Here is a 12,130-nt window from a genome sequence, read left to right on the forward strand (position 1 = left end):
GAGTGTTACCCTCTGATGCTGCCGCCCTCTCCTGATGCCCTTAAGTTTCATGCATTTGCTCTCTTCTTCTTCTTCTGCTGCAAGATTTAGCATGCTGTATAGGTTTTGTGCCATATGGTTGGGGTTCTTATCCAAAGGGAATCACTGATACATGGATCAATATTTGAACTCTGCAGAAATCAAGCTCATATTGCCAGCGCTGCAACACTGGTCTCAGGGTCTATTGACTCACATTGCAGCACTTAAGTGAGGTGAGAAATGCTGTGTAATCAGCAATTTACCGTTCAAAAGGTTATTGTAGTTTCAATTTAATGAGATAAGAAGGAATCATGAGGCAGTCTATCATTGCCAGGCGCAGTGCTGGACTCCAGGTAGTGAGCGACCTGTCTCTTTGCTGTTTCAATGGATCTGTCTGCTTGACAGGCTCCATTTTGGTTCCCTGCTGTAGAGACTTAAATTATTCACTGGAGCGTTTTGCTTCACGCTTTCCCCTCATCCCCTTCTGTGCATGCGTGTTTGTGTGTGTGTGTGTGTGTGTGTGTGTGTGTGTGTGTGTGTGTGTGTGTGTGTGTGTGTGCGAAAAGAGAGGCAAGAGAGGTGGAGGGAGGGTGGAACAGGTGTCTGCCGAGATCAGTGTACGGTACACACAGACGTCTCGTCTCGTCGACAGGGCTGCAGGGAAGAAAAGGCGAGAGTGAGTGGTGGGAGAGAGAGAGAGAGGAGGGAGGAAGAGTGTATGACAGAGAGGAGACGGGAGTGGAATGGATGAGACAGGGCTTTTGCCTGGGGAAAAGGACATGCAGAGAGGAAGAGTGATGGAGGAGAGGAATGAAGTGGTGACAGAGGGATAAATGCAGGTAACGAAGGGCAGTCCACAAGATAAGTGAGGATAGAGGGGTGGATGGAGGAGGTTTTCAATTAAAGAAAAAAGGAAGGTAAGGAGTGAAAATGATGAGATTGAGGGTAGATGCGGATGGTAAGATAGAGAGGTAGATAATGAGGTTCTTCTTGACTAAAGGACAAGCAATAACTTCCACTTTTCTTTGCTTAACTCTATTCTCCTCGCTTTGTCCTTCACCTTTACAGTAGCTTTCACTCCTCCTCACCTTGTTTCATCTAGATGTCAGTCATTTCTTCCCCCAGGCCATCCACACATTAATTCAACATTTCACCTCTATTCCAAAGTAGTTGGAACATGAAATGTGTACATGAAAAGGAAGTTAATACATCACTGGACTGTTAGAAATAGTTCAATTCACCCATTCTCACACACACTTACTGTGCAAAACACTGGTCACAACTGTTTTTGGGTTAAGCATCTTGGTCATGTGGATCAAATCCTATTAGGGAAACATCCCCTAAAGGAAAATTCAGAAAAGATTTATAAAAGCTACCATTTCATCTGTAAGGATCTGTGCCCCCGTGGTGCTTTGAATGAAAAATGAGACACAAAAACAAAATTCCTGTTGCTTAAATTTAGGGCATTATTTTAATAACCGGGTGTTACACAGAACCGTCTGGGAAGTCCTCCTTGGAAACTGTTTGGAAAGCTTTCAAAATATTCTCCAACACAGGGGATGAACCATCTGTCTATCACTGTGTAGCACGAGCAAACTTCAACCAATCAGCTCTACGGACCATATAACTCTTAGCGAAGCCAGTAGGGAGAAGAGCAAAAACATCTTCTCCATCAAGAATAGCCTTCAGTGCCAGTCTTTGTTCTTCTTTCAATGAAGAAATTCTCTCCAGTTCTGATACAACCGATGCTAGCAGCATCTACACTCTACCTCAACCTCTATATCAGCTGCCAGTGTTGTTTAATGAACAGTGTATTCTCGCTGCATCACACCTTGCTTCCCTTCCCCGTTGCTGCCTGTATTTCCTCAAAGAATGTTGATTGGTCCAGTCGAGTGGCCTGTACCAGCCACAAATGCATAGATTGAAGCGTGGCAAGATCTCGTGTGATCTTGCGAGTCCATCTGCCTCACAAAGTATAATTATTTCGACCCTGCAAATATCCACATTTGGAACCAAGTGAAATATTCATTATAATTCAGAAAATATAACTTGACTACATCAACTATAACCTCTGGCTGGACGTTGCTAAAAGGTAGATTAGTCCTTTCCAAAACACTGGAGTTAGAATTAGAAATAGAACCTTCCGCCACTTTTCGCATCAAACAAAAGGTCACACAGCCTGTAAGTGGAATTTTAAACGGCTCAATATCCCCTTGTCCACATCACAAATTGCCGAAGCAGTAAACATCACAGCAAATTTACCATATTGCTAGTCCAAGATAATAGAATCAAAATTTGCATTTATATCTGCAATGATACAATGACATGTACTTACAAATTACAAGTGACATACAGTTCATTATAGCTTGTAAGATTTTTGAATCATATTGACTTGCATATGTGCTCTTCCCCTTTCTCACGTTCCTACTCTTCCCTGATATCTTACAGGTATTTGCACCTCCACATCAACTCCCAACTTGGCTCTCATTTTCATTTCCCTTAACCCAACCAAAGATAAATTGTACTCATCACCATACCAACTTAACATTCTGCTCTGCAACACCTTTGCTTAGCCACAAAACTTTCATTGGCATGTTGTTTCTCCATCCAAACTGCACAATTAGTTTGAGGAATTGAGGTTTCCATATGTTTTGGCTCAGGCCTTAATCACTCACACACAGCTATTCTGTGGGACACTATGTCTTGAAGATGGCAGCAGTGCCAGGAATCGATTCTCCAATGTGTTACATATGCTTTCTGTTTGAGCATACGAGTGTGTGTCTGTGGTTTGCTTTGATGCAGATCAGAGAGTTTTGAGGTGATTCTGTTCTCTCTCCTTGTGTCTCTCTGCCAGCTGTGGGGTTATTAGGGGTGGAGTCCAGATACAAAAGCCTCAGTACCTCTCCCATTGTTCTCTTCTGATGCTGTCATCAGATAGATAGCACTTGATCTGGATAAAGGGGAATTAGTGCTGTACCCGTCAAAAAAATGGCAATATGATTTTTCTTTTTTGCCATTTTGTACAGTCCGAGGTGTGTTAGTTAGTGACATCAGTAGTGGAAATGGAGATGTGTGTGTATAATGAAGTGAAACGGAAGCTGGGGCTTTTATATCCTATGGACCTGTTTAAGGGTTTTCCAGAGCTGGCTGGCACCTTAAGGACAACATACTGTAGGTAAATACAATAATTGATACACACACTAGCCTAGCCTACCTATCACCTACATACATATACTACTGTTGTAGGCATTATTAAAGATTTTACTTCAAGCCCTGCCCATTACACCTCTGTTCTATTGTGATTGCTGTAATGAGGCTGGGATATGGTGTGTACTAGGGTCATCATCCCTTGGGCCCTGCTATTTGGAGACAAGCTGCAGTAGCTGTGCCAGTGGCCAGAGGCCTGGCCTGGCCTGGCCCGGTGCTCTGTGTGTTTGTATGACTCACACTGCTGTTCCCAAGCTACTGTACTGGAAAGACTATTAGACAAACACATATTCTACAGTACATAACCAACTGCATGGCACTATAGTTCAGTCAGTGCTATAGGCATTAAGGACATTGCAATAAGGCCACATTTGAATCTGTTTTTTTTTTCACATGCATAATTTGTCATGTGCATGTATGCACTGTATATGCAAGAATGTTTATGTAGTTGTACCTGGCACTGTGTGTGATTTAATTCAGCTAGATGGCCACTGGGTACATAGAGCTAGGGAGAAGCGAGATAGGAGTGGTAAAATGTTAACAGCTTACTATGACACATAGTGCACGTGAACATGTTGGCCTGAGGCCTCTTCTGTTCCGTCCTATTTCATTTTCTCAGACTCTCAGAAGCAGGACCTCGAAGCTACAGTATTGTAAATACTTGTTTGAATTTTTCATGCCTCTACGTATGTTTCTGAGTACTGTGTTTTTATGCATGTGTGAGGTCCTTAGCTGCTCCTGCAGTGCACTACTAGGGAGGCATCACTGTAGTTCAGGACCCCAGCCTCCAGGTGTAGACCCAGTACAGAGGCCTTTCCAGCGGGACACAGCCTTTCAATATCCCATGCACTTAGAGATGGAAATTACAAAATCACTTTGCTGATTGAAATCATTTTAGGGATTTGTAGTCACTTACTGTGTAGTGTGCAAGTCAGTAAGTGATCAAGTCATTGTTCATAAGATGCCGCCTCTGACAGTCTTTAATTGAGTCTTAGATTGTAAATAAGTTCAGTCTGTTGCTTGTTTAAACTGCTTTGTTTAGTTCAATACAAAACTAAACCTATTTAAGCACTGTTTATATAGGTAGAAAACTCGGCAAACACTTAAAGGACTAGTTCAACATCTTGGGAAATGCGCTTATTTGCTTTCTTGCCGAGAGTTAGATGAGAAGATCAATACCACTGTCATATGAGGAGACAGTTAGCTTAGCATAAAGACAGAAAGACAGGTAGCCTGGCTCTGTCCAAAGCTGCACCAGCCTACCAGCACCTCTAAATCTCACTAATTAACATGTCATTTCCTGTTTGTTTAATCTGTAGAAAACAACATTTTGCCTTTATACAGGGGGTCATGCGATCAAATTTGGTATTATGGGTGAGTTATAAGGATGAAAATGAATAAGCATATTTTCTAAAATGTTGAACTATTCCTTTAACTGCAACTGCAATTAGTTAATGGTTATTTTCTGCTGCTTTTGCTTTTAACCAGGAAGCAACATGCTGTGTATTAGAGCTCAGCTAACAATGGCGCTGTCAGTCAACAGCAAGCAGAGATTTAATGTAAAAAGGAACTGTTTTGGTCACTTTCACGATTTTGAAGTTCTCTTTATCCATGTACTGCACACCTCTGCATGTACTTACTGATGTTGGGAGGATCAGTACAGTTGGACCAGCACTTTCATCTGGAACATCAGTTTTTTTTATGCTGGAACAACCATACATAGCAATCATGTAACAATGACGAATCAGCCCCATATTTGAGCTTTACATAAGCTCCTATGCATTAACACACTCAGTCTGCTGAGGTGATATGAGGGCACATACGGTATGAGAGTGCTGCAAAGGGGCTGCTCGAGCCATGTTGCTGCGGAGACACTGTCATGGTGACTGCGCCTGTGCTGCCTCAGAGTGTCACCCGTGGTGACACCAGATGTTCAGGACTTCACTGTGCATGTGTGAGTCACTGTACATGTGTGTCTGTGTATGTAGGTAAGCCTTCAAATAGGTATGCTTTTATTCATATATGCATAATGTCAGAAATCATACGTTTTGGGGGGGTTTTTTTGTGTGTAGGAGGACATGAGGGTGTGTCTGCACCGAAGAGATGTTTTTAAATTCAATAACGCATTACCCTTCCTGTTGCTTAAACAGCATCCTTGCAGCATCTACACAAACCGTTGCTTTATGGTGCGTGTGTGTACACTCAGGTCTTTGTTTGTGTGCTTGCAACACATACGTACAGCAATGGCCCATTTTCCTTAATGTACTGAAGGCATCACTGGGTGGGAGGAATATTTGATTTACAAAGAAGGATTTGGTGCAATAAAGCTTTATTACAGATGACTGGTTGAACTGAAGGTGCCACGGGGTGAAGATATTCAAGATTTTATGTGTGTGTGTGTGACATGAAAGACCTTGAATCAGTAGCTGAAAGACAAGAAGGTGCCCATAACTGTGAATGATGCCATGAGGATAATGACATGTTCACAGCCAAACGAGCATGCATAAAAACAGATGTGGCTGCATGCACACTAAAGCATCTATCTGTTTGAACATGCAAAGCTATCAGAGACACACATACCCTGAATTTTCTTGTCCCTGAAGATCTTTTTTACTCTGCATGCAAAACGCAGAGTCATTAGCAGAACACAGTACACACAGGAATGTGTGGTTACAGGAGCGTGTTGAAGTAGTTAAGCAGGCGTTGTTTGTGTGTTTTTGTGTATGTTTGTGTGGGTGGGTTTGTGTGTTTGTGGCAGAGTATGGATGATTTTTGGGAGCCTGTCTGCGCTCTGCCCATCCTGCCTCTGTTGCCATGGTGATTCCTTTATCTCCAAACCTGAACATGTATTTGTGGACTTTGTGAATGTGTTCATGTCAGATTTATTTACTGTATAACAACAGGTTTTTAACAAAACAGATTTGTTACAGAGTCTCGCAGGGGAACATGGAGGACGTTGCACATTGAAATCCTGAAACAAGAGGAAATGTGGGATGGGAGGGCGAAGCTTTTATGCGTACAAGTTGCATTTTGTAATTCAGCAAGAGGGTAATTGTTTGTTATGGATGTAGGGTTTTACAAACGGGGTGAGTGTTAAGATGCGTCTTAATTGTGCCGACATGCAAATGTGTGTGTGTACAAGTGCGTGCTGCTGTGGACGGCTGTTAGCTTGGAGACAGGCAGTGAAGGGGGATTAGATAAATCAACAGCTCCAGCTGCAGCAGAGCTTAGGTAATAAGGCTCCAGCACAAACATGCTAAATATAGAGACAACTGACTGACTGCCTGCCTGCCCACTAACTGCTACCTTCTAACACACACACACACATAGACACACGCACACACACACACATGCACATACATTGCTGTAGATGCTTCCCTTCTTTGGCCCTGGCTTATATTCATACATAAATGCAGACATGCCGGGCTAAACTCAACAAACAATCCAAAATGTGTATTTTGATTGGAATATACAATACAATTATACATATTTAATTATACTGTATATTATCATCAGCATGTTTTCTCATTCATTTTCAGGCCTTTAGGATAGATCAAAAACTCTGCACTGCTAAGGCATAGGCCAGACAAGGTCTTTTCCCTGCCTCCTTTTGCATTACTTACATTTGGTTGAGCTCCTTCCTCTTCCTCTCCTTGTCAGCCATCCCTGCCCTTGCTCCCTGGTGTCGGGGGGTTATGTTTCAGGCTCTAACAGTCACTCTTTTTCAGCTGTGACCTTCCCTGACGCCCCTCAGGCCACATCATCTCTTTAAGGCAGGGCAGGTTAGGTAAATTCTGTAGCCACGTGGCCCACTGAGAGAGGAGATTTGACATAAGGCTGTCTGGAGGGTAAAGCACAGACAGAAGGGGGGAGAAGAGGGGGCAGCCAGGCATTTTGTGCTGTCTTCTCCGCTGACATGCAAATGGGCACGCACACACGCACGCACATACACATAGCCATTGGGGACTGCCTGCCCTGACAGAGCCATCCATCACAACCTTAAGTGAGCTTATGTCTTTGAACAGCCATTTAGAGCCTTGGAGTGATTGGCAGCTCTGTCCTCTCGAGCGGACCTCTTCAACAGGTTCAAAGACACTTGCTTCCCACCATAACCCTCTCCATACATCACTATGAACTATACATCTATGGCCTGGATTTGATGACTGAGTTCTGAATCCCAGCTCAAAGATAAAAACATTCCCTTTATGTCTCTGTCTTTGTCTCTCTCATAAGGTCCTCCAAGGCTCACCCTGGACCAGTTGTCCACATAAGTGACAACCCCATGGATGAGGGAAAGGTAAAGGACAACATCTTTTTCTCCAAACACACGAGTGCAAGCAAACTCAGAATAAGATTTGGTTACTTGTGTAAAATGCATGATGGAAATTATGCAACCAGTAGACAATTTTTTACATTTCCACTTAAAACATAAACATTTTATTCAACAAAAATGGTAGTAAAATAGTTTGAGCAGTTACAGCAAAGAATAGCAGATCCTTCTCACCGGTATCTATCACTCCCAACTGCTTGTAGACTGTATGAAAGCCTTGACTTGGAGAAGCTGGTTCGCTTTGTCTCTACACTTGTAAGCCATTTTTGGCATGCACCACAATGATGTAGCTTTTTAAACAATATGAGATAAGTAAGGTGAGTGGCAGAGAAGACAATGCTTATTCACTACTCCTGCTCATATATTCCACTTTACCTAACTTTATTACTCAGAACATTCTGCATGTAGATGATCACAAATACAACTGTGCTTGAATACAGCCCCACTGTCTCAGCACACAAGGAATAGAGTTATGTGGCATCGTTCCCATTGTACTTTATATCCAGTTGATCTGCTGTAGTGACACATGTTTTAAATTAGTTTTAAGTATTGAGTCTTGAGTTGTTGTTTCTATAAATAAGTCTTCAGAATGAGAAAAAAAACCTTTTATGTTCTTAAAAAATCTTTTTGCATGTTCTGTTCTCATCTGTTGTAAACCAGGGTGGGCAGGCTTCTTCCTCAGCCCCTGTAGTCTGCTTATACCTGACTTCCTTTCATGCTGCGTGTGAATGTCAAATGTATTACTTCTTTTTCCACCCATCATGGGGTCTATTCTATCTGTTCTCTGTCATCTCTCCTACCTATCTCACTGACTGCCTGTCGCTCTTCCTCTCCAGCTTATAATTGGATTTGAGTCTGGGATCGTGGTCCTGTGGGATCTGAAATCAAAGAAGGCCGACTATCGCTACACTTACGATGAGGTAGGCAAATCTCCCCTATTTCCTTTCTTCTCTAACAGCTTTCAGTCATTCCTCCCACTTCTGATCTACAGAGTATATTTTAATACAGAAACTGGGAATTAAATTACATATTCATGAACTGAACTATGTATAGTTGTGCACGTGTGTGTGCGTGTGTTAGAGGGTTTATTCCCAGAACAAACGGAGAATTTGACTACAGCTGAAAAGGCTTGTGAGTTGAGAACGTGTATGAACGTCACGCATACTGTACACAAACACACACCTCAGAGTGTTGATGTGCTGATGATGATACAATAAGGGAGTGCTGACTGGGAAGGAATAGGGCTCTCTACTTCCTGTTTCATCTCAGTGGGATAGAGGGAGACAGGTCTGTCTTCATAGGACATAGCAGCTTTAATGTGCAGTGTAATGAAGATGAAGCTGAAGTTTGGTTTGCCAGAGGAGAAGTATACAGCCAACTATAACTGGACTCACTAACTGAATTTGTACCATCCAGCTACAAGAAGAATGAAGACTCTCGTCAAAGTAATTTCTCAAAAGAAAATACATTTTGGCAAATACGCTTGGTTGCTCTCTTGCTGAGAACTAAATGATAAGATTGACAAAGACTGGAAACAAGTAGAAATGGCTAACACAATCCGCCTACCAGTGGATGTCTCTTTTGCTCATGCTGCTAAACTAAAGAAAATATGTTTTTTTACACGAGTAGTGCTGATTACAAAGAAGAAACAGTTTGTGAAATGCATGTTGTAACAATGTCATGATTTATGCAGTAGAGTGCTGTGTCTCCAGAGGGAGGTTGCAGGGTTGCACAGTGGTTGTGCTTGCGTATTACGGCTTCAAAAAAGGGCAACATTTTGTGAAAGGTTTCACCTTTTTAAAGCACTGAGTCATGGGACTTTATTGGCGTTCCCAGAGGCTATAAAAAAAACAAACAACAATAAATATAATCTGTATACCTGATTGGTTTGTATGCAAAATATTACTTCCACTTATGTAGTTCCTATTTGGATTTTATTTATGATATATTATAGAGCAAATGTGTGACAGCCTGTGTTACATGTACAATCTCATTCATAAACTTGTCATTGAGGTTTAAGCCAACTGTATGGTTGTGGGCACACATGCACACAGTCAACATGTACATGGACATACGTTGGCGTCTGCAATACTTAGACACAGAGCCAAGCCGGCTGTTTAAGATAATGAGATTATTGCAACGCTCATGCGGGTGCTCACCTCATTGGCAGCGCTGTGGTGCTGTACGCACGCTGAGATAACAAGAGTCACTGAGGACTACATAGACACAAAAATGAGAGTGGATTTTGTATGTTCACTATGTACGGATCTCTCTCTTTCTCTCGCTCTCTCTCTCTCTCTCTGTCTTTGCCTTTGCTCTGTCTCCCTCTCTCAGATAAGCTAATATCCTCCCGCTGCTCCTAGGGCATTACAGTCTCTAGTATTGAATCTCCCAAGGGAGCTCATCTCTTCTCTCCAAACCCCTACAGTTACACCTCTCCAGAGACTCGGGGTTTAGTGGGCGGGGGGTTCTGCTCCTCATTTCGCTCACTATGATTTCCACTGACGAAGCGAAAGAGCCTGAAACTCTCAACACTTTCTTCTCTTCTGGAATGTCTTGGGGTTATTCCCCTGCCTAATACATCCAAGTGGTTTAAAGTTTAATTTGGCCCCAGACCAGCCTTCAAGGGCATCCATGTGCTGCATCACTAGAGAAATGTGGTTGTGATTGCACCATGACTTTTTTAATAGTACCATTGTGGGCAGGGCTGTTGCCAACACTAATTAAATGGACTAAAGAGTAAGTGCTGTAGGAAATGAACATACCAGGACTTTAGGGATGGTAGGGTGGGTGGTATGGACAAAATGAATATGATCAGTGTGTTATGATATTCACTTAACAAATTAAATAAAATACATAGTTTTTTCCCGCTTTAAATAAAATATATACAGCATATATACTATTTTTATAGTATATATACACATATATATACTATATGTGTGTGTGTGTATGTATATATACAAATATGTTTTGCTGCCTAACTTGGGAATGATGACAGGGACGGTGAAGTCTGAACTAAATGTGTAACATCAGTGGTGGTTGCTATGGAAACGTGTGTCTAATTTGATGTGAAGATTAAGATATTTTGCATTACTTAGCTCAGCCATTAAACATATATTTAACATTCATTATAAGCCATTGATGCTGTGTGGATTAGCTGTCATTCCGTTACATCATGAATGTGTGCGAACGCCATCTCTTATTACATATTATATTCATCCTGCTGTGCACTCCTTTTCCTGCTGTGTGCTTTCATTTAACCACTATTTGCCTTGAAGCTCGCGGCAAAGTATCAAAGTTGTCGACTTAAATGAACAAGGAAGCTTTTCCTTTTCTTCTTTTAAACAGCAGAGCATGCCAGTGGACTGTGCAGTAATGGATTCAGACCTTCGTTTCTTAAAGCCTTTAAATTTTGATACATTTGTGGAGGTTTAAACAAGTAAAAGGCAGTAAATGGTCTAGTATTTCAAAGAATAGGTATAGATGGCTTATGTTGGCTGCTGTGTTCTTGGCACATTTTTAACTATTCTTACAAACATTCTCACACAAACGTCAGCAAGTCGAGCGCAAGTAAGGGAAATAACGAAAATTGTTTCAAATGAAGGTAGCTTTTGTTAGTTATAGATACTGTCAAACTGCAGAGATGTCAGCAAATCAGGGAACTTAACCTGGCTCCCAGACAACAAGAAAAGTTTCCGACACAGTTCCGACAAACAGCAGAGGCGATAAAACTTTTGTTTTTACAAGCTCTCAAAGAGCTGAGAGAGCACGCCTTCCACTCTGTGTCTTTCAGTGGATTGTGTATTATTAGCTGTGGATCAGCAGTATGGGTTTCCAGTGAGTGCTAGCCAGAGAGCATCCGTCACCCTGACCCTGCTCCACTCTGCTCTGTCTGACTCAACACCTTGGTCTGTCCGGTCCCGCTGAATTGTCTGATATCACAGCCAGATTAGAGTTTCTACTCCAGCTCCTTCCGCTGGTGTTTGTCACCTTGTGGCTATTACTCACTCAATGAATGCACAAATGATTCTTTTGTGTGTGTCACAACTTCAAAAGGCCCATTATTCAAACTCACTAATTTATTCTACAGTCTGCTTATAAACCCAACTTCCACCCTTTTTCTTCTATCACAACTTAATCTTGTCTAGTTTTCTTATTTCTTCCTGTATTTGTCTTTTATTTTTACATCATTTTGACTGTTTCTCTTCCTCATTGTTCCATCTCTTTCTCTCTCTGTCAAATCATGGAAATAGATGAGCAGTTTGTGCCCAAACTCTACTGCAGACATTGTTGGTTACCTCTGGTGTGAATGCGATAACCAAAAAAAGTGTTAGTACAAGCGTGCACAAATGCAACACACAACACAAAACACAAAAATGTTTGCTTGTATTTGCCCAGGAGCAAGCCGCAATTCTCAGAGCTATTATTTAAGGCCAACAATAACACAGTAAAAAGTGTGAACTTATTCCCACAAACACTAAGCATTAATTACTTCATTTCCAAGCAATCCAAAAAAGATTTAACTGCTTTGGCTGTGGAGGAAGTTGTGTTATTAATATATTTTAACACCAGAAT

The 12,130-nt window shown here is 41.7% G+C and overlaps 1 protein-coding gene across 3 annotated transcripts in view; it reads left to right on the forward strand.

Moving 5' to 3' along the window:
* stxbp5a (syntaxin binding protein 5a (tomosyn)) overlaps nt 1–12,130 on the forward strand; it is an 89,608-nt gene that overhangs the window by 46,745 nt on the left and 30,733 nt on the right. For all 3 annotated transcript variants that reach the window (XM_051408692.1, XM_051408693.1, XM_051408694.1), the window contains exons 7-8: nt 7,459–7,522; nt 8,392–8,475. In XM_051408692.1, coding sequence (XP_051264652.1) covers nt 7,459–7,522; nt 8,392–8,475 — 148 coding nt within the window. The remainder of the gene's footprint in view (nt 1–7,458; nt 7,523–8,391; nt 8,476–12,130) is intronic.

The sequence above is a fragment of the Dicentrarchus labrax genome, unplaced genomic scaffold, assembly GCF_905237075.1.
Source record: "Dicentrarchus labrax unplaced genomic scaffold, dlabrax2021, whole genome shotgun sequence".
Classification (NCBI taxonomy): Eukaryota; Metazoa; Chordata; class Actinopteri; family Moronidae; genus Dicentrarchus; species Dicentrarchus labrax.